A 24,020-nucleotide genomic window follows, 5' to 3' on the forward strand; every position below is an offset into this window, starting at 1 on the left:
ATCCAGGAGGAAACTCGTACCTAGGCGAAAGCTAGTACTAGAGGGCTAAATATGATTTACCTGTAATCTGATGTTGTATTCCAAAGGGCCGAGAAACCCCTAGCTTTCTACTCAACAACCTTCTCGGCTGCGGCTTGTAGTGTACACAGTGCAAGGACCGCATCTCTGTTCTTTCTACCGATCTATAAATGGAATGACACACACCCTGCGTATTCCCGAAAAGAGTTAGTCACCACTCATAGTACCTTGTCACATTCCCCGCTCCCATCCTTTTGGTTGCATCCTTGTTAATAAGAAGTAATAAATTTTAGGTTCCCAAATCATCTCTATTTCCAGGATGCATCACATGGGATCATCGTTGCCATGCAGATGCTTAAGACAACCAGTGTTATCCAAGACTGGTTCGTAGGTTCAAGCTCAAGGCACTCATCAAGATGCGCTGGACATCGTGTGCAGTCTGTTGCCAAGTACTCTGGTGGAAACTCCACACATGTGGCGATGCGAGAGGCCAAGGTGAACACACCCTTGAGCCATCAAGTGGAAGCTTTTGGATTTACCTTTGTCGAAGATCTGATGCAACATTTCATGGGTGCGCAAGCACAAGAACTAGAAGTACATCTTTTGGAAGAAGACGGCACACATCGATCCTCATGTACATGGTACCCTAGGATCCACGACGCATCTTCAAGTTTATTGGCTCATTACTTTTTTATTTAACATTGTATGTATATTGACACATTTTCGCAAAAAAGATATTGACACATGTAAGTGGGACACATGGTACTTTTTATTAGGGTATGCCACCAGGAGGAAGCTGAACATTATAGCAAGTGCACGTGTGCCAAGACGTACTAACTTACAAAAGAGTACGACACTATAAGTAATGTCTTGTTTCGTAACAACACTCGGGCCACTTGGCTAGTATGGGGGAAAATACGGATTTACTTTTAGTTTTTGGAGGAAAATTTTAATAAAATGAAGAAAAAAAATGCAAGAGGAGGCAATGAATTGCATGCGGGCCGAAGAATGTAGAGACAGGACTGTATCTACATTAACTAAGTCCTTCAAAAATGGAAATCAAATGATTTCAAATATGAGAGACAGGACTGTATCGGCTGGACCAAGTCAGTTCCTCGAGCTCCTTATCCTCCGAACTAATTCATCTCCTGTATCTTCATCCATTACAGTGTATAACTAAGAGGGATTTTGCTGTTCATTACCAACAAAGGCACCTTTACATCCCACTGCCACCATGTCAATAACAGGAAACAAAAGAACCAACGAAAAAACAAGCAGCTTCCCCTCTTCTTCAGGGACTATACAGCAGCAAGGGGTAACAGCAACTCTAAGTGCATCAAATTCCATGAGTACGTCCAGCTTCTCCCAACTCCAAACCTTCATCTTATTTTTTTTTCATATTGTTTTGAAATGTGCTTCCATTTTTATTCATTTCAAGTATATATACATATATATATATATATATATATATATATATTCACACCAATCACCAACATTAACTAAGTCCAGATGGCAAGGGATGCCATGGCTATGGCCCCGAAAAACAATGCAATGTATGCACCAGCCTGCAGCCTGGCCGGGCTGCTGCTCATCCTTTGGCCAAGGAAATCAGCCGCGATGAGATCCACAAGTGCCATATAGATCAGTATACCAGCTGACATGGAATCAAGAATGCCCTCCACCACCAACGCCCTGGGGCTGTATGGGTCGTAGAATGACGCCATGGCCACCCCCACGGCGATCCCTGTGGGTGCTGTGATGGCAAAGAAGAAAGCCATCAAGAGCGTAGAGAGACCCTTCAGCCGGGCCTGCATTATTGATTTGTTCATGACACAACTTACTTGAAGTAGGAACTGTTACGTAACACACTAGCATATGCACTATTCTTGGCTGAGGAGGTGCATGTTAATTACGATACCAAGGTTGTGAGAAACCTCTCTTTCAATTGTCCAAAATGCCACATACTAATCATGATTAGGGAAAAGTGGAGACCGTTAATTAACCTGGGAAATGCAGTCACCTAGAGCGAAACCCTCGAAGAACTGGTGGAAGGAGAGGGCAGCAACCAAAGGCTTGATGGTACACGGGCTCTGCGAAACACCCAACGATAGCCCGATGATCACCGAGTGTGATACAATCCCCAACTCCAGAATCTTGAAGGTCGGAAATACATGCAGCAGATCACTGTAAATTAAGCATATATATACCCGTGAAATTTACAACTCAAAACATCTATGCAACTGTAATTCCATTAACATTTCACATATCTAACTAATTTGCTTATATTTTCATTTACATTACTAATATTTGCTATATTAGTAAAACCATAGGAAAATAAGCCACTAAAATCACGCAAATAAACAAATACTTATTTCATATGGCTGTTGTAGAATATAATGGCCACAATTTGTCATCCATAAATAGAGATCTACATACCGTAAATGCAACTACTATAGATAGATAAGATATTCCAAGAGATACCACCTTGTCTCATATGAAGTAAAACCAATTTTAGATCACAATTATACTATAAATATGTTCGAAAGGTTATAACTGGAATTTTGTACACGGTTTTCCACCCAAAAACATGAGCAGTACATGCATAAATTAACGAGGTTTTAGATGTAAAACTAACAATAAAAACAAATAATTGGCAAATTCAAAATATCAAGACCCTTACTTAATCACAGTATTGTTTAATTCTCTTAATTTCTTAATCCATCCTCACAATGCTTCGTTTGTTTTTTCTAGGTTGACAAATTGCACTTCAAATTTTATAAAACAACTGTTAAGTAAAAGCGCACTCACAATAGCATGCGTCACATGTATGACTATATGTAAAATTATTTAATGTGATCGACTACAACGTAAGTTGCATCTGTTAGAGTTATATTGTTGATGCCTTTTGGCCTTATGTATTCCTGACTTTTGGCATCCTCTTGTACATCTATATGCAGTGCCTTTGGCCTCCTAATAATACTAAGTTCAATATTACTCCCTCCTTTTCGGTTTATAGGGCTTATCTCAAAATTTTAGTTTTTTCATTTTATAAGGCTCAATTTGGTTGTTTTCCATCACATCTTCAGATCCCAAGGTGCATTAAATCATTGCATGCAAGTATTAAGAGAAAATTGACCAATGCATGTACTTTATGCATGCATGCATTGCAATTTATGCATTGATAAACATAATTTTTTGAGGAAAACAAGTGCATTAATTAGGTGCTTTTGCAAACTACAAAAAGTATTCCACCATTCATCATCTACCTTGGTTGGTGAGATTTTTGAATTAAGCCCTATAAACCGAAAAGGATGGGAGTATATGCATGAAAAATTGACTTGGTGGATCTACATTCTAATGCTATACAACCAGCAAACATATGTAATTATAAATGTACGTCCGGTCAGCCTAACTAGGTCACAACTCTATCTTTACATAGTTATGCCTGTAATTCAAATCCCTGGCTCCAGAATCTTCAAGATCAGCAATACATGCAGCAAAATCAGTATACACACTGCATAAATATACATGGGAGATTTACATGTCAAAACATCGATGCAACTGTAATTCCATGCACACTTCATATAGCTAACTAATTTGCTCTTATGTTCAGTATATTCATAGGACGATAAGCCAATATATTCGTTCGCATAATAAAATGTATATACGGTAAGGATTTAGAGTATTGTTTTGACTTTAGCCAAGATGGACCTTACAGATGTTTGGTCATCTCCAAAAAAAAAGTTATTGTTTGGATGGTGGCCAATTTTTAGGCATGCCAATTCCTTTTTTCTACCCCGATTCAATCTTCACAATATTGGCCAACTCATGGGCAGGCAAAAGCTCCACCAAAATTGTGGCCAGCCAACTTTTGGTTGGGCAAACCTGGGTGCAAAGCCTCAAACCAAACACACCTATATCACTTATAAATAGATTTCTACGGTAAATATGATGCCATGAACTAGAACAAGTGCAATTGAGTATTTGGGTCTTATCTCTCATCCTCGGCCTGACCTTCGCGTCACAGACTCACAGCCTTGGAGGCGAGTCGAGGGAGAACCTTACCCTAGCTTGCAGCCACCCCCTCCCCCCTTCTTTCCCTCTTGTTGTTGCAAAGGTTTTCATTAGGCAATCCCGTCATGCCAATGAAGATGGTGGATAGGCCCCCCTCAGTGTGCCTCATGAAGTGGGCGCTAGACATTGGGAGTGGCAGCCCCAGGCGAAGAAACAACATCGACTTTTGGGGGGTGGCAGCCGAGGGTGGTACCCCGTGACCTTGGCCACACATGGAAATGATTGTCAAGCATGTGGCATGCTAGGCTCCCCATCGACCATTGCATCAGATATGAATAAGACTACCCCTTTTGTACCACGTTGTAATTCTCGCTCCACCGAATAAGCAAGTTGGTGCCCTAGGGGCCGGTGAACCGAGTATACTGGTTGAGGTGGATGATGACGGGGAGCTGGGGATGGAGAGAGACCTTTAGCTGGTGGTGGAGGCCATGAAAACGACAACACAATGCTGGCTCCCTCCTCATAGGCTTTGTCGAGGTCACCTTCCCCATACAATCCCTTTGCTTTTGGGTGAAAACCCTAGTCCGCAGTCGGGCTAACGGTTTGCATGGATTATCAGCGATGTAGTTGAGCCGTGCACGATACTGGTGCTCGTAGTGAGCTTAGCTGGTGCAGTGTGCGTACTTTATGTTTTCTTACGTGGCAGTTTGACTGGAATTGCTCATGTTAGTTATTTTTAAGCAGTTCGACATTTCAAGCAGCATTTCTCTTATTTATTTTGCTTTCCTGCTAGCTGTAAGCTAGTTTTAGGAACTATAAATTTCCCGTTTGTGGATTTGTTATTTCAATTTGGGCATAATGCATTCGATCCAAAAAGGTTACTATGTATCTTCTGAGATGCATCTCATAGGAAGTACAATCAATTAAAAGCAAAATTTCTATCCATAAAAAATGTTTAAAAGCGGGAGTACTATAGCAATAGTTGTCTGCTACCAAAAATTATGCACAGTACATGCACAGACTAACAAGGTTCCAGATGGCAGTATATTATGCCTCACGAGTCGCACCATATTCTTTATTAAATTTCACTAATTGCTTAAACGAACGTCACAAGTGTTATTAAATATTTCATTTCAATATAATTAAGGAGAAGTATATTTGAATGTTCAGCTCCGGATCCAAGATTTCCAGGTTACTGATTATAACCTTATTATACTTTTGGAATTTGGCAAGAACAATGGCAAGTAAAACTACGTGCACATGCATAGTGACAGTAGTATCACATGTATGACTGAAAATCACAGCAGAAAAACAACCAATGAATTAATATATGTAACAAAAAGATACAAAGCTAACTTCACATGTCGTGACTTTTATTCCCTCGTATACCGTCGTGCAAGCTTCACTGACAAGTATTAATGTTATGAACTCTTTATTTATTGTTTTGTTTGTGAAAAGTCCATTCACTTCCTGCTAGAAGGCAAGGGCAATTAATATGGACCATATTTAGATTTGAAGATGACACATTAATCTAGCAATTAGCAATAATATATTAGAGACTATTTTCAAGACCACTTTAATCCTGCTAAAAACATGGAAAATTTACCTATTGTCCCTTTGCAGCTGCTGGATGAAAATAGCATACGGCATCCTCACCGGCCCTCTCGTAAGCGCACAACTCTGCAGTCTTCCGTAAAGAAAAAGTACCCCATCGATGCCCATGCCGTCCAGAACTAATTTAGCTGGTGTTTGATAGCTGTTACTTCACTGGTATGATCCTCTTTTGCCACATTTTATGTAGTCATTTAATTTTGTATCTGTTCTGGTAGAGAAAATGGACTGAGATATACCGATCTTTCCTACAGATACTTCATTGTTTGAGTACAAGCTTTAGTTTCCAATCCACTAGATTTGTTATGTTATGAGTTAACTAGGAACCTTTTTCGGGTTTCTGTAAATATTCAGTTACTCTTATAGACGCACATGAATTTACAGGAAAAAGCATATTAGTGTGTATTGTGTTCATTTCACAGGTGTGTGGTGTTAGAAGACACACTGTCAAAAGTGCTCCCTCCTGATTATAATTAGTTTCACTGTAGTTGAAGGTTGTTGTTCGTTTCGTACCTCTTCTACAACAGATGCTCTTCTTGAGGCTTAACGTGGACACCTAAACATATACTCTTAGAGAAGTAGATCTGCACTCTCCATTATATCACTCTGTGAGATGGGTTACCTGAAGCTTCATAAAGAGCACATTTTTTTAGCCTGCAATTATAACTTAGAAAGAGTTACCTCCCCTGAGCTTATATACTAAATTGTTGGGTCCTCCCAAGATTTCTTTGATGTGTACGAGTGTAATTAATTTTACCATCAATCCATCCTCCTTCAAGCATTCATATATATGTGCACAAATATATATCGTGAAGAATATATCCAATGTTAAGAGGGATTTATCAACTTAGCTGATACATTAATCCTTTGGTTCCAGATGTTGTTTTTGGTGGGAAAATGAGTTCTTCAGCTTTAGAACAACAACAAATATATGATAATTGGGCCAATACAGCAATGTACTACTTATGTATATTGTGCTGCTTATATGTGCTCCCAAGAAAACATGGTACGCCAAGGAAACATGGGTTACCGTGTCTATAACTACCTCACCTTTTCCAACAATAGACATATAAAGATCTCATTTGTTGTTTCCTTCAACCCCTGCGTGGATGCCTAATAACCTTATCATATAGGAAAAGATTGCAAGAGATACAAAACACTCTTCCTGACCTATAGCAATATGGGCATCCATGCAACCCGTGTACTCCCTCCGTCCCAAAATAAATGTCTCAACTTTGTACTAACTCTAGTACAAAGTTATACTAAGGTTAAGACACTTATTTTGAGACGGAGGGAGTACCAATTAGTCCGCCCATGTCCCTGGCGGACAAGCATGGTGGCGAAGGTGGAAACCAATGACTTAAATAAAGCTTCATAGCATACCTGAGATAGTTCACATCACATTTTTTAATTGCATTTCCATGTGTGACTTTCAATGAAGCTCGTATATCTTGAATTTTCAAATACAGAGCCTCTTTGGATCTTGGGAATTAGATAACTTATGAAAAAAAAAGACATGATTGAACTAGTATTAAATTTTGATTGTGTACAGGAACTGATGGAGAGGGAAGGATTGAGAAAGGGGAGTGGGGAAATGCATTACAGTTAAAATGCTGCATTAAGGATAATTATTTGTGAGGTGCTTGCTTTTCCTAAGTTAACTAGTTTGATTATTCTTCAAACATTTACCACATAAGTTACTGTGATCGTATGAATGCAATGAAGAAAGTAAACAGAAATGGAACTGAGTTATTGAGCAAGCTCCATCCAAAGTACTATATTGCTAGAAACTGCCATCACTGGGTTCACAATATTTATGCATTTTCTAAAAGAGCTAGCGCATGTATGCACATGGGTTCATGACTAGTGTTTTTAAATTGGATCACCCAAATTAGCTACACGTCCTTCAAATATATATAACGCTTTTGATATACAAAAGAATATTTGACTAAATGACAATAAAGTCAATATACGCCACGTGCATGAGACACAAGCATAGAATGTGTGGTCCATAAATAATTGGCACACTGAACCAGAAGTAGCATTTTTCTTGACAAGATCACTGCCACAAACCAAACACCTCCAACAGCGTGTGGCTGTCCAAGAAATGAAAATTATGGAACGACTTTATTTGGCCCCACAGAATTACAGATTTGACTACATTCTATTATTTGATCAACTAGAAAGTAAGCTGCACCAAGACATAGATATTTCAATATTATCCGGAGGTGACAAGTCGACTTGGTGGGCTAATATATAATGGGGCCAAATAAAACATATATAATCCACAACTTGTGTGGGGGTCGGATTATAGCAGTACATGCAGTAAGCAAAAAATCAAAGGTTTAAATAGCAAGATATGCCATTTAGCGTCAGCGGCCGCTCGGCCAAAAGCTATAGTAGAGCTATATGGAAGCTTAGAACTATTTTGGCATTTTCCCAAAATCACGAAATTGAAAAATAAGCATACAATCAGGCATCATATATTACACGTGTATCACATATACTTGATACACACACATTCATACATAAAAAAATGAGCATTGATCAATCATCTGAATTGAAAAACTAAGTTTTGCATCAATGCATCATATATACAGCAAAAACAAGGACGAATAAGGCAGATTGATGGCTTTATGGAACTCATGTGCGCCCCTCCTCTGGCAGCAGCGGCTTAACGTCATTAAATGATTCTAAATCTAGCGTTATAGTTTAGCGTCATTTTAGTTTAGCATCAAAGTACATAGCTTTAGCCGGAGGGATCACCAAAATCTGAAGCGACACTATGACCCTGTTTGGTTCAGCTTTTATCGACAGATTCCGCTGCTGCGCAGTAGAATCTAAACCAAAGGATGAACCCAGCAGAATCCGATTTCAGAAATCCGCTATCAAAATCTGAACCAAAAGCGGAAGCAGCCCAGGACGTGCTTTCCAAAATCTGATTTCGCTGCGGGCCAAAATCTGAAAAAGCTGTATCGGCTGTTTTGCCAAATGACCTACATCTTTTTCACAGCAGATTTTTCACAGCTACTTTTAAAAATCCACAGCCGAACCAAACAGGGAAGACTATTTAAAATTTGGCCAAAATAGGTTTCAACTCTATCTTTAGATAGTTCCGCCAGTAATTCAATTATACACAAATTAAACAAGGGCATGCCAACCATAGTATTTTCTAACAGTTCATCACATGAAGCAACAAATAAGGTTAGAAACTATATCTCGTGAATAAGGAATGATGAATATGTTGTGCAGTTTTCTTTACAATTCAAAGAGAGGAGCTGTTAAGTGCTAAGGATAACTAATGGTATAGTTAAGAAATAAACTTGCAAACAAGGGACATAATTTCTAGATATTCAACTTATTTCAAGCTATTATATTATTTAGGTGGCTAAGAATATTTATATCAAGGACTAATTCGTACTTTATTTATATTGGTACAACAACTTTTACATTACAAATTTAATATCAAACACAATCATCGGCAAATCTAGGCATCTAGGTGCGTTAGTTTAGAACTTCAGATATATCTTTACATAAGTGTTGCACCTAGAGTATATGTTGCTTCTTTAATGGTACCGGTATTTTTCTAAGTTCATTCTTCTACACAAAGCATTTTTCTAAGTGTGTTCTTCTATAGAAATCGTAGTTAAGCAACCAAGGAAGCGATAGTATATGAGTTCATTACCACTGTTTGTATGGTACGCTAAGGACATGCATGGTCGGTGACTACATTAAGATTGGTGACAGGATTGCAACTGAGTTCTTCGAAAAGTTTGTGCAAGGCATGCTTGAAATCTTTGGTGGAGATTATCTTTGAAGCCTTAACAATGAAGATTTAAAGTCCTATTTCACATCAACGAGGCCATGGGTTTCTTGACATGTTAGGAAGTCCTGAATGTACGCATTGGCATTGGGGAAAATGTCTCATTGCATGGTCAGGTCTATCTCGTAGGGATAGCTGGTGCTTACACTTATGCCAGAGGTGGTTGCATCACAGGATCTTCGGATATGTCATTTACTATTTCTCTATTGTCTAGTCAAAATTGTTCATGAAGCTCTTATGTGAGTTTACATGCGTGTATTGGTTCTTAAATATTGCAAACACTAGCCATATACTGTGCAACAAATGTTTGGTCCAATATATAAAATTTATCTCTCAGAAATGGAATGCTACTATATTTGGAACTCTCAGCCTTTTGGTTTAGTTTGCACAGTTTTAATAAAAAAATGCATGATAGTCATAAAAATATATTTATAACCAAACATCACAGAAAATAAGGTCATAGATTATAGCCCGTTACTAAGAACAATGATTTGGTTCTGCAGGCTTTCCTCGTGATATGAGATGAGTTGTAAAGGATAGTTAATATGGTCAGATATTCGACTTATTTTTACAGCATTAGATTAGACACGATGACTAGGTTTAATCAAGCCCTATCTCACACTATTTATATTTGTATATATATATCGATAGATAATCAAATAGTAAAATAAAACTAATTGTTGAAAGTAGATAGTACTCACTATCAACGCAATGACCGACAAATATAGCCGTGTTGGTTCAGATGTAGCTTAACAAAGAAGGTTACACTGGGAGTAGGTATGTAATACTCATTTTGACCAATAATTATACTCAATAACTTTTGTGATATGAAACTTTGGAATACGAATTTACTGACATAATTTTTGCACATAAAGTACATACTAATAGAGTGATTGTTGGTCAGTTCGTTCAAATGCTTGTCCTAAGGAGACATGATATGCAGTAAAAAACAGAGAGAGGTATATATCTTTGTATATGTGCGCTTGTTTAGTGGTATTGGCATTTATCTAAGTTCATTATATAAACTACATCTCTTACTAATAGTATACCATTAGATTCGGACACTCGGCCTTTTGTTAGATATCTAACTTCGCACAACTATAATAAGAAAAGGCATTTTATAACAATTCATCGTTTGGAGCAACAAATAAGGTTAGCAACAATAGCATATTGACTAAGTAATGATGAAATAGAGTGGAGTACCCAATTTTCCTAATAATTTGATGTAGTCATAAAGGATAACTAAAAGTGCAATCAAAACACAATTTCTGGTACTCAACTTAGTTTCAAGCCATTAGAATGATTTGGATGGCTAAGATTACGCTGAAATGAATGCTTCTACACACTGAAATGCGTCTTAGATACACTCATTTCAGCTACACACTGAAACATGTCTAGACAAACTCATTTTAGCGACAGTAAAATCCGGACGGAGGCTCTACCATTTTATTTTGCTATATTTACAACCCCATAGAGCAGATACAACGAACTGTGTGAAAGTATAAATAATTTTAATATCAAAACATAATCGTCGGCAAATCTAGCCCCATCTGTTCAGAGCTTCAAATATAGAGCTTATTAAAAAAGTTGCACCAAGAGTATATGCACGCTGCTTCTTTAATGGTAGCATTTGTCAAAGTTCGTTCGTCTTAGAAAAACATGTTTAGTACGTAACTAGGAGTAATTAGCAAGTGATACTAGTACGTATATGAGTTCGTTACGATTATGCTGGGTTCGTACCTGGGAAACAACCACCTGACGACCTTGGGACGGACCCGCCTCGTTCTCGTGACCATGGCCGTGGTGCACCGCTCCTTCACGCTTCGCGCCCCCTGCATTCCTCCCGTTCTCCAGCAGCGCCGCCGCTGTCTCATCTTGGGCGTTCGTCGCGGCGGTGGCGGCCGCCTCGCGCTGCTTGCGCTCGTAAAACTGGGTGCCGAGGAAGTCCACGACGAGTGTCACGAGGCTGGCGAGCATGGCGATGGAGCCCGCGAAGGGGAACCGCCGCCACGGCGAGTCCTGAAGGCAAGGGTCCTGGAATTTCTCCTCGGCGTCGTGCATCATGTGCACGAACCCCGTGGCCAGGATCACCCCCGCCGCGAAGGCCTTGGCGAGCACGAACGTCGACCCGCCCCCACCGGCTGCAGCAGCCCCGCCGCGCCACCTGCGGCCGACGAGCGGGATGGCGACGCCCGCGGCGCCCGCCACAAGGATGGCCGCGACGGCGACCATCTTGAGCCGCAGCGCCGCCTCCTCGTCGCGGCAGACATCGCCGCCCACCTCCCCCGCGTCGCAGCTCGCCGCGGACACCGAAGCTGCCACCAATCAGAACTTCAGATACATCAAATCGATGCCACCCCCAAATCTATCAGTCAGTTGGCATGGCATGTAACATTCTACTACCTGCGAATCGGTGTAGGTAGGCGCGAAGATAGGGGGCGACGACGTACCGCTCCATTTCCTGAAATCGGTCGATCACAGCAACGAATTACTGAGCGGATTAATTGAAACAATACGGATTTTTGCCGCTCGCGCAAGACAGAGAAAAAACACGAGAAAAGAAAGCAGGAGGAGGACAAACACGAGCTACTGATCGTGCCGGCGAACTGCAACAGGAAGATGATTTCTCACCTCGAGGAACGCCGGCCGCCGCTGCTCTCAATCCAGTTCCAGTCGTCTTCCTCTTTCCCCCCGAAACAGTCGGACGAGAGTATCGACCAGAGGCGGGCGGAGTTTACACGCACGCGAGGAGAGGGATGGAAGGACGCAAGGCGCCTCGGCTAAGCTAGATCAGTAGGCGCACGCATGATTGTTGCCTCTCTCTTCCACATCGGGGCGCCGCATGTTGTCATCCCGCCCCGTCGGGCGCCCGGCGGGCCGTCGTGGGGTGGGCCAGGGCCGACGCGCCGGGTGACGCCGTGAGACGAGGACGTGCGCGCGGGCTTGGATTCTCCGTTTTTCTCACCGTTTGCGTGTGGATGTCCGGACGCGGAGGTGCGATGTCGACACAATGACGACGCCGTTGCACATCAACAGTTGGTGTGCGTGTGCGTGTGCGTGTGCGTGCCTGCCTTTTGACTTTCCGTGCATAAACCACAAGCCGATGCATAGCTGTGAGTGACCGTGACCTGTGGCAGCTTTGGAGCCAAGCTGTTGATTTTAAACAACTACTAATATTTTTCGAAAGGTTAGAAATTAAAGAAAATAAAAAAAAGTAAGTATAACTAATGACTAGGAGCCAATAATTTTCACCAACTTGTTTCCCAACCATCATGTATTACATTCCCTTATTAGTTTACATGTAGACCATCTATCACTACTGGAATCGCACCATACGCCGAGTGCCAGAAACACTCGACAAAAGGCCCAAAACACTCGGCAAAGCCTTTGCAGAGAATTGTTCTCGGTAAAGGCCACCCAGTGTAACTCTCTCAGGCAAACAAAAATTTGCCGAGAGCCAACCATCGGACACTCGGCAAAGAGTTTGCTGAGAGCCAAACAATGCGTCGTCTCGACACAATAAAGTGACTACATGGCCGTTGGTTCCGTCAGGTCTTTGCTGAGTGTCCCACTCGGCATAACTGCAAGAGACAAGTTCCGATAACTCCCAGCACTTGCCACTTTTATGAGGGTCGCTCTCGGTAAAGGTATGTCTTCCAAGTGCGGCTCTCGATAATGATTCGTTGCCCGTATTGTTTCTTCCTCTTTTCCATCGACCGCTCCATCAAAAACAGATATACAATACACAAACTTCATATGATCCACCCAAGCTTAACAAGAAACTCATAACGGGTTTATATATGTCCACCCAAACTGAACAACAAACTCACATACACATTATATAAATAGTTCACACAAGCTTCATTTGAAGTCACAAAGTAGATCTTTAGCAGAAGTGCCTACTTACTAAACAATAAAGTGGCCAATGCATATCTACATGCGATGAAATGATAAAAGCAACACCATAATTTAGACGAACTGAAAGAGAACTACCAAGTTCTTCCATCCACTCAACCTGATAAGCCGTTTTTGGTTTGCACCATTGCCTAATTCAATGTTTTCTTCTGTTGAAGCACATACTATTTGTAATGATTCTTTGTGACCTCTCTAGTATTGGACGGGTCGTGGGTGCTACCTGGGAAATGAAGCACTTTTTCATTGCACGCAGACCCTGAATAATAGACTACTGGACACCTACCTCTGTACACCACATACCACTTCATCTACAAAGAAAGAGAAAAGGAGGAAGAGAAGGAATGCAGGGTTAAAATAACACTTCATACATAATGCACGTAAGTATTCCTCACTCATACACCCGAAAGCATCACAATTGGCAATCCAAGTCCAAATCAGCAGCTACCTAACTATATCACTAAATCAACATCAAACTATCTAGGTGGACTACTCCAAGGTGTAGTTGGTGAAACCAATGATTGTGGAGTGAGAGCACATACGGATACCCCCCACAATGGAGGACCCAGCGTCGTCGGGAATTATGGTCGGTGGACTCAATGGTACCAGTTTGTCACTCTCCTTATGTGGTGGGGCCTTGCTCTTCTTAGTTGGCAGATTCTTCTTGGCCAGATCCTCAAAATACTTTATTAGGATCAGCTGTGGGTTCTCTCAATGAGCGCCTCCAAGCGGTCCTCGACGCGCTTCTCCTTTAACATGGAGTCGATCATAATGGAAACTGCGTCGTCGGAGGAAGCCATAGCCGCGAACTCGATCGATGCTAACATCTTTCATCACAAAAGGAAAAATAACATAAGAACCAAACATCAAAGAATACTTCTAAGCAAATTTATCATGGTGGACACTCTCACGGATATTTTGACTTTCGGTGATGGTCGAGCTAGGCCAGCCCATCATGTGTTATCAAGGTATAATAGGAAGAGCTCATCCAGATTGGCCGTCATCGTCAAAAGTCGATTTTCTTCCTCCAAGATCAACTCGGATCGACTGTCGATGATGGTCGCTCTTTCTCTGCCCCTCCCACTTTACCAAGATTTCAGAGGAAGAGCAGGGGAAGAACAACCCCCTACGACAACAGTCGGTAACATCTCTCATCTGTCAAATATGTTGGACACTCTCTCTGGTAATGGTATATATGGTGGACACTCTCACACGGGTAGTTCGACTTTCGGTGATGATCGAGCTAGGTGAGCCCATCGTGTGTTATCAAGGTATAGTAGGAAGAGCTGACCCAGATTGACCGTCGTCGTCAAAAGATGATTTTCTTCATCCAAAAACAACTCTCATCGACTGTCGGTGATGGTTGCTCTTTCTTTGCTCTTCCTGCTTTACCACGGTCTTAGAGGAGGGGCAAAGGAAGAGCGACCCCCTACTGCAACATCCGGTAACATCTCTCATCTGTCAAATATGGCAGACACTCTCGCTGGTGGTGGTATATATGGTGGATACTCTCTGACAGTTATTTTGACTTTCGGTGATGGTCAAGCTGGGCGAGTCCATCGTGTGTGACAAATGTATATCACGGGACAAACTCGCCCAGATTGACTGCCATTGTCAAAAGTCAATTTATTTTCCTCCAAGAACAACTCTTAATGACTATTGGTGATGACAATAATCGGTAGCATTCCTCAGAAAACATCTCTCATCTGTCATATGGTTGACTAATACATAAAAACTACTACATAAAACTGCTACAAAAACTACTACTAAAAATGCTAGATAAAAACTACTACATAAATCCATACATACATCCACCCATAGCGTCCATCCATAGAACATCATCAAAATTTATCTAATCTATTCATCCATCCATCTATGCATCTATTCATCCATACATACATCCACCCATAGCACCCATCCATAGAACATCATTTAAACTTATCTAATCGATTCATTCATACATACATCCACCCATAGCATCCATCCATCTATGCATATATTAATCCATCCATGTAGTAGTGGGGAGGGGGAAGCTCACCAAGTTGGGAGTAGCGGCGGACGCCCGTGGGGTGAGTGGGCGGTGGCGGGGTGGAGGGGGCGGGGGGAGTAGAGGAGGGGAGGCGCGAACAAGAAATGAAAACGAGCGCAGGGATTTCATGTAAGTGCCCCGCGAGACTTTCCCGAGAGCCTGTTGGTGCGGGCTAGATCTAGGGTTTAACCTTTACCGAGAGCAGCACTCGGGAGAAACAAGTCTGTCAAACGCCGCCCTCTGAAAAAGCATGAGTCCGGATCGTTTCTACCTCCTTCATCTAACCGTGCATCACATGGGAGTTTCCATGCTGCTTCTGGCATGATTTCATGTGCCGCTGAAACCCTAGCAGATCAATAGATGTCTCAAATATTGCACGCGGGTCCAAAAAATGCGGGGGCTTGACCCGTGTCATGCGATGGCCTCCTTTGAGAGCGCGAGAAGTTTGAAGGCTAATAGAGCAACAAGACCCGCACTTCCTGCAAAAACCATACACGTTCCTTCTTGATACCTAGAGACTAGCTCAGATATGGTGCGGTTTACAAGCGACCTCAGGGGAAGATTATTCGGAACGCGCCCAAACTTTTGCCACACCCTACATTGGCCATGTGATGACACTGTGCCAACTCTCGAGGAATTCTGGCATAGTATGATTTTTCGAGGACTTAAACGTTTGCATCAGGTATGCCACGGAGGTGCTTTCGTTGTAACACCCCGAGACCGATGTGCCACGTGTCTTCCAGTTATTCGCTGTTGTTGCCTTGTCATTGCTTGCGTGTCATGCATCTCATATCATGTCATCATGTGCATTCCATTTGCATACATGTTCGTCTCATGCATCCGAGCATTTTTCCCGTTGCCTGTTTTGCATTCCGGCGCTCCTATGTCCTCCGGTGTCCCTTTCTACCTCTTTTCGTGTGCGGGTATTAAACGTTCTCGGATTGGACCGAGACTTGCCAAGCGGCCTTGGTTTACTACCGGTAGACCGCTTGTCAAGTTTCGTGCCATTTGGACTTCGTTTGATACTCCAACGGTTAACCGAGGAACTGAAAAGGCCTCGTGTGTGTTGCAGCCCAACACCCCTCCAAAGTGGCCCAAAACCCACCTAAACCACCTCCATCATCTAGGCCATTCGATCACGATCGCGTGGCCGCAAACCGTGCTCAATTTGGACACTCCTAGCTCCCTCTACCTATATATAGGTGATCCCCTCCGAAATTCGCGGTACAAACCCTAGCCCCCTCACTCTCCTCGCCCGCCGGACAAAAGGTCCGCCGACGGACGTGTCCGCCCGCGACGTCCGCCACCACGTGTCGCCGTCCGAGTGGCTCGGCCGCCTCCTCCACCGCACGACCCGGGGAGCCCATCTATCGGTGTCAAAACCAGCGGATCTCGGGTAGGGGGTCCCGAACTGTGCGTCTAGGCCGGATGGTAACAGGAGGCAAGGAACACGATGTTTTACCCAGGTTCGGGCCCTCTTGATGGAGGTAAAACCCTACGTCCTGCTTGATCAATATTGATGATATGGGTAGTACAAGAGTAGATCTACCACGAGATCGAGGAGGCTAAACACTAGAAGCTAGCCTATGGTATGATTGTTGTATGATGAAGTTGTCCTACGGACTAAAACCCTCCGGTTTATATAGACACCGGAGAGGGTTAGGGTTACACAAAGTCGGTTACAATGGTAGGAGATCTTGAATATCCGCATCGCCAAGCTTGCCTTCCACGCCAAGGAAAGTCCCATCCGGACACGGGACGAAGTCTTCAATCTTGTATCTTCATAGTCCTGGAGTCCGGCTGAAGGTATAGTCCGGCTACCCGAACACCCCCTAATCCAGGACTCCCTCAGTAGCCCCTGAACCAGGGTTCAATGACGACGAGTCCGGCACGTAGATTGTCTTCGGCATTGCAAGGCGGGTTCCTCCTCCAAATTCTTCATAAAAGTTTGTAAACACCAAGAGTAGTGTCCGGCTCTGCAAAATAAGTTTCCACGTATTGCCACAGAGAGAATAATATTAACACAAATCTAATCTGCTGACGTATTCCGCAGCGCGACATCACACTATGGCCAAGCCTTTATTCGAATCGTTTTCACTTTTCCACCTCAGCGTGTTTTGCGAGGCGGTTTCCTTGGCACGTCTTGTCAAAGCAGAGATCGTGTCCCCCATTTATGGGATTCTCATCAATACGGACGTGGGTAACCCAACCGTGCCATTTATCACGGCGCTTGGGAGGCAAGCGAGTTTTACTAGGCTGGTGGGGACGCATAGTCGCATCCGCTCATATAAGGGGATAAGGATCCACCTTTTTACCTACGCCTTCTTCCTCCTTTGCCTATCCATCTTCTGCGCACCCGAGCTCCAGCGCCCAAGCCCGCACTTCCTACCTCAACCTTCTCCAACAATGTCCGGAGCCGGAGGCAAGTGGATGGTCTCCTCCATCACGGAGGGCCATGTCAAAAGGCTAAGGAAGGCCGGATACCTGTCCAAAGACATCGTGCACCAGCTTCCTGAGGAGGGGCAGCTTCTCCCCACCCCAAGGCCCCATGAGAGGGTAGTATTTCTTCCCAACTTCCTTCGCGGACTGGGTTTTCCTCTCATGTTCTACTATGGCCTAGATTTGCACGATCTGGCCCCGAACTTCATCCTCAATATCTCGGCGTTTATCGTCGTGTGCGAGGCTTTCCTCTGCATCTGCCCCCATTTCGGCCTCTAGCTCAAGACCTTCAACGTCAAGCCAAAGGTGGTGCGCGGCAACCAGGCGGAGTGCGGAGGTGCCATGGCGGGCAAAATAGCCAATGTCCTATGGCTCGAGGGCTCCTTTGTGGAGACCTTGAAGGGGTGGCAGTCAGGGTGGTTTTACATCACCGAGCCACGCGATCCAAAGTGGATCGCAGCCCCTGAATTCTGATCCGGACCCCCTACGCGGCTCTCGTCCTCGCAGGAGACGGGCTTGTCGTGGGGCGACGAAGAAGAGGTGACCGGACTGCAAAAATGCATCCAGTCCCTGGTGAACAAGCAGCTCAAGCTTGTCAACGTAGTCCAGGTCATGCTCGTCCGCCAGATCCTTCCATGTCAAGAACGAGACTTCAATTTGTGGGAGTTCAACCCGGCGCAGCACCGAACTCTGAGCAGGCTCTTCGACACGACGTACGAAGATGTCTGGAAGGGGCTAACCAAAGGCGCCGAGGCTCCCACATCCGCCTCCGAAGACCGCGGATTCAGCTCGCAGTGTCCTGCTGGCGAGGTAAAATATTTTCACCTTTTACAGGATGTTAAGTTTTCTTCGTAGTTTGATTCTATGCGGGATCTAAACTCCCTCACCTTTGACAGGGTTGGCAGGCGAAGTCCGGACTGATTAACTGTCCGGCTCCCTTGCCCGAAGACCCAGCCCCTGCTCTCTTAGTGAAGCTGCTGGTTCCGGCACCTTATGTGGTGCCGGAGAAGAAGGCCAAGAAGAAGAAGGCCACGGGGACTCGAAAGAGTTCCCGGCATATGGTGGTGTCGGACTCGTCGTCCGATGAGTCCGAGATGCACTCCTCCCGTGAAGACGAGGAGGAGGACGAAGAGACCTCTGCCCCTCCAACGGGGGGAGGAAAGAAGAGGAAGGCCGCCCTAGTAGGGGGGGGGCTGAAGGGTCCAAGAAGAGGAAAACCCCTCCGCCAGACTACGCCCCCGACGCCGACGAGGACGAAGAGGAGTGGCCCGACAGGGCCAAGCGTCCGGCGAAATCGTAAGTGTTTGGATACCAGAGTAACTCATGATATTCCTTTTGTTGCGCAGCTTTCCCTAATGTCGAATATAATCATGCAGCCCGCCCAAGGACGGGCTCGACGAGTCGTCGAGTGGCTCCCTGGATTCATCGGACGTGAATTCAGTTCCGCCCGCTGCCTCCCCCTGTGCTGCGGATGACGCCGAAATGGCGTCGCGACAAGCTCCGGGGCAAGAGGAGGTGGTCCAGGAGGAGCCGCGAGGCGACCTCCCGGACTCCAGGAGTAAAGGGGAAAAGACCCCCCAGGGCTCCAAGTCCAGCTTTAAGCCAGACACCGCGCCGGAATCATCAACGGTTCCGGACCGCGGCAGGCGAACTCCTGCCAAGAGGAACAAGCCTATTGAGCCGGCGTCCTCCGTCCAACCGGAGGCGCCGGACAATCTGTTGGAGGTGCTTAAGGGCGCCTCCATCGACGAGGAGCACCGTGCCATCATGAGTACGGTGGTCCAGAAGGTTTGGTCCGCCCAAAGCGGACTTACTGAAGCTTGTACTAGCCTTCTAACAGGCTTCGAGGTAAGTAGAAATATGTAAAAATATTACCGCATAGACAGTAGCCCCTGATGCTCTATTTGGCGTTCGGAAAGAAAAGCCGAATAGAGGATCTATTAAATATCGCAGGAGTCTAACTAAAAAGGAGTCAATATACGTATGCAGGCTTCGCTGCTGGCCACCGCCGCACTGACTGCGGAGGTGGGTGCCCTGAAGCATGGCCTCGAGCAGACCGAGCAAGAGCTCGGCCTTGCCAAACGACAGCTGGAGGAGAAAGAAGGTAAGAGATACCTTATAGAAAAAAATGCCTATGAGAAGACGCAATTGCAAAAAATGACAGGAGTATACTGCTTATTGTAGGGGCCACAACTGAGGTGGCGACCCTCAAGTAGGCGCTGTCCGAGGCCAAGAAGAGAGCGGCCACGGAGCGCACCGAGCGGGAGAAATTTGAGGCGCGGGTCGGCGAGGTGCAGCAAGAGCTTCAGGCTCTCATGAAAAAACATGAGAGTTTGGAGCTCGACTCGAAGACGCGAGCGTCCGAGCTTGCTGCGGCCCTTAAAACGGCCAAATCTGCCAAGGCCGAAGCCCAGAAGGCCCTCCAGGAATTGGATGCGGTGAAAAAGATAGTGGCGGGTAAGGCATTCTCTATGCAAAGCAGACATATAAAAGTAAACTACTTGTTACTTATCCGAATCCGGAGTTCTCCAGGGGCATTCGCAGATCTTCCCCGTAGCGTATCCGATGCTGCCGCATTCTATCGAGCCGAGGAAGGCAGCTCGACGGAGAAGGTGTTCTGGTCTCAGTACGCTGAGGCCGGACACCCCGTGCCCTTGAGCGACCAGCTGAAGCAGCTGGTCGAGCTCCACAAGGCGGCCGAACAGGCCCTGAAGGGCTTCATAGTTCGGCTGTGGCCTAGAGAGGCCCTGCCTGGGAGCTACTTCGGACTGGTGCGGCGGCCGGTGGAGGCTTGTCCAAGGCTCGAGGTCATCAAGCGCTCCGTCTGCATCGAAGGTGCCCGTAGGGCCCTTGCCCGTGCAAAGGTGCACCGGGGTAAGCTGGACGGTGAGAAGCTTGTGAGGGACGGGCCGCCGCCGGGGAAGGAGCATCGCAAGCCCGAGAACTATTACAAGGATGTTCTGGCCGATGCCCGCCTTATGGCGGATGAATGCACCAAGGATGTAATTTTTGAATGAACTCGCTCGTGTTATCCTGTGCGCTGAAAACTTGTTCATATGCGCTAAGCAATGCTTGAATTTAAAATATTACTTTCTGTGCGGCCGTTTATCAAAAAATTGAGAGATGGCCAGTCGTCGACTTCTGCCCCCATGCCACTAGTGCTGAGGTGTTCGGGATAAACCTGAGCGCTCTTTTTCCCATGATTGGGTCCGTCGAGGGAGGCGCTCAGCACAACGAACAAGGCAATCGGACTATAATGCTTGAACACTCTCACTTAGCCATAGAACTCTATAATTTTAAATTTCGGCGAAGCCCCTAGTATTCGGAAGACCGAGTTCGGGGTGCTATCCACGCCTTGGCCGGACAAAGCCGGTTCCTCGCTCGAAGCGGCATAAGTCTTTAAGGACTCGAAAAACCTCTCGAACAGCGACCGGTCTCTCGCCTCATCATGACAGTCAGTTTTAGCTTTCTCTACTGAGGTGCTCAGCCCAGCTCAACTGGGGCACAATCGCAGTAGTTCTCCTAGTGCTACCTTAGCCGATATAGCGGAACGTAAGGCACCAAAACATAGGAGCCGGGCAAACCCAACTATTGACCCAAATCATGATTCGGAGCCGATGCATATAGTGCTATAAGTTCGGGGTGCCGCACTTGTGAAAGTTTACGGACTTCTCACGCCATATTGATGGGTACTGAAGCCCCTGGCGTATTTTTGCCGTACCACAATGTATGGATGCAACATGTTATTGATAAACATATATATAAAAAGAGGATAATGCAAAAAAATGACAAAAAGTTATGCATTGTTTATAGAAAGGCTGCTATGAAAGCGGAACAGTACAAATAATGCGATAAGCAAAAGACATTGGACTATTTGACATGTCCTGTACAGGCGCAGGCCGTGGAATTGTATTAAAAAACAGGTATACTGCTCGTAATAGAGACCACCTGGGAGTTCCATAATGCGTCTTGGCTTGTCTGCTTTCCTGGATCTTGCATCGTTTGTGCGGCAGTTGAATTGCCGAACGGGTCATCCGAAGTATGGAGTCCTGAGAGTAAGAGAAAAAAGGAAAAAGAAAAAAGGAATCCGGCAGCCCCTGGTGCGGTTTAAGCCGTATTTCGGGCATGCCATGATAGTGCCCCTTCCCCTGTGCCCATGGTATTTCAAGAGCGTAGTTATGTACGCAAAGCACTGGTTTCGCTATATCGCGAGGGCTAGGGTAGGGGCCGCATTGCTACGCTAGCTCAGAACGTGCCAAGCGGTCTTGTTGTAGGGTACTCCGGGCGCGCTTGACAGTGTCCGGCTTTTTGAAGGCCGAACTAGAGAACTGCCTAGAGAGGCTGCTTTGTACTTCTGCTACGAGCGCTGCCGTGTGCTCCTCCGTTCGGAGGGAGCGTTTGGTGTTCCCATTGACCGTGATTACTCCTCTAGGGCCTGGCATCTTGAGCTTGAGGTATGCATAGTGCGGTACCACGTTGAATTTTGCGAATGCGGTTCGCCCGAGCAGTGCATGATAGCCACTACGGAACGGGACTATGTCGAAGATCAACTCCTCGCTTCGGAAGTTATCCGGAGATCCGAAGACCATTTCCAGTGTGACTGAGCCTGTACAGTTGGCTTCTACACCTGGTATGACGCCTTTAAAGGTCATTTTGGTGGGCTTGATCCTCGAGGGATCTATGCCCATTTTTCACACTGTATCCTGGTAAAGCAGGTTCAGGCTGCTGCCGCCGTCCATGACGACTCTTGTGAGATGGAATCCGTCAATGATTGGGTCTAGAACCAATGCGGTGAAGCCGCCGTGACGGATGCTAGTGGGGTGGTCCCTTCGATCAAAGGTGATCGGGCAGGAGGACCATGGGTTGAACTTTGGGGCGACTGGCTCCATCGCATATACGTCCCGTAACGCACACTTCCGCTCCCTCTTGGGGATGTGGGTTGCGTATATCATGTTCACTGTCCGCACTTGCGGGGGAAATCCCTTCTGTCCATCGTTGTTCGGCGGCCTGGGCTCCTCGTTGTCTCTATACAGCCCCTTGTCTTTGTTTTCGGCTCTTAACTTGCCTGCCTGCTTGAACATCCAACAATCCCTGTTGGTGTGATTGGCTGGCTTTTCGGGGGTGCCATGTATCTGGCACAAGCGGTCGAGTATTCGGTCCAAACTGTACGGGCCCTGAGTATTTCTTTTGAATGGCTTTTTCCGTTGACCGGATTTGTAGCCTCGGAATCCGGCATTAACGACCATATCCTCATTGCTGTCGCTGTTAACACGGCGCTTTTGTTTGTTCCGACGCGACCTGTCGCTTTTGTCCTTGGTATTCAAATTACCAGGGTTCTTGGTTAAATTTTTGCTGCGAGCTAGCCAGCTATCTTCTCCCGTGCAAAAGCGGGTCATGAGTGTCGTGAGGGCTGCCATAGATTTCGTCTTTTCCTGTCCCAGGTGCCGGGCAAGCCACTCGTCACGGATATTATGCTTGAAGGCCGCTAAGGCCTCTGTGTCCGGACAGTCGACTATCTGGTTTTTCTTTGTTAGGAACCGTGTCCAGAACTGCCTGGCCGATTCCTCTGGCTGCTGAATTATGTGGCTTAGGTCATCGGCGTCCGGTGGTCGCACATAAGTGCCCTGGAAGTTGTCAAGGAATGCAGCTTCCAGGTCCTCCGAAGAACCGATTGAGTCTGCTGGCAAGCTGTTAAGCCAATGCCGGGCCGGTCCCTTAAGTTTGAGTGGGAGGTATTTGATGGCGTGTAGATCATCACCGTGGGCCATGTGGATATGAAGGAGATAATCCTCGATCCATACCGCAGGATCTGTTGTGCCATCGTACGATTCGATGTTTACGGGTTTGAAGCCCTCAGGGATTTTATGATCCATTACTTCATCTGTGAAGCATAGTGGGTGTGCGGCGCCTCTGTATTGGGCTATATCACGACGCAACTCGAAGGAGCTTTGTCTGTTGAGTTCGGCCCGGCCGGATTTATTGCATCCGGAGTGACGATCACCGTCACGTGCCGCGGGGCGCTTGCGCGATCTGTAGATCGATCTTGTTTTCCTTGCCTTGTCCTCCAGTATGTCGCGCAGGTCGGGCGCATTTTCCCGTGCCTTAGTATGCTTGACGCAGCGTCGAGACATGGCTTGAGTGGAGGGCCAAGAGGCCTCTCTGTCGCGGCCACGA

At 45.5% G+C, this 24,020-nt stretch overlaps 1 protein-coding gene across 3 annotated transcripts; it reads right to left on the minus strand.

Moving 5' to 3' along the window:
• Positions 1 to 1,035: 1,035 nt before the first annotated feature.
• Positions 1,036 to 12,397, minus strand: LOC125520097 (zinc transporter 10-like). 3 transcript variants are annotated; one of them, XM_048684918.1, is made up of 5 exons: positions 12,098 to 12,396; positions 11,870 to 11,927; positions 11,207 to 11,781; positions 2,022 to 2,171; positions 1,036 to 1,826 (listed from the first exon to the last, which is right to left on the minus strand). In XM_048684918.1, exons 2-5 carry the CDS (start codon positions 11,922 to 11,924, stop codon positions 1,518 to 1,520), a joined length of 1,089 nt encoding a protein of 362 aa, XP_048540875.1. In that variant the 5' UTR covers positions 11,925 to 11,927; positions 12,098 to 12,396; the 3' UTR covers positions 1,036 to 1,517. The 3 variants fall into 3 exon arrangements, with proteins under 3 accessions (XP_048540875.1, XP_048540876.1, XP_048540877.1); XM_048684919.1 differs by having other exon boundaries at positions 1,419 to 1,826; positions 2,039 to 2,171; positions 12,098 to 12,397; XM_048684920.1 differs by having other exon boundaries at positions 1,524 to 1,771; positions 12,098 to 12,397.
• Positions 12,398 to 24,020: the final 11,623 nt, after the last annotated feature.

Source organism: Triticum urartu, chromosome 7, assembly GCF_003073215.2.
Source record: "Triticum urartu cultivar G1812 chromosome 7, Tu2.1, whole genome shotgun sequence".
NCBI classification, from domain to species: domain Eukaryota; kingdom Viridiplantae; phylum Streptophyta; class Magnoliopsida; order Poales; family Poaceae; genus Triticum; species Triticum urartu.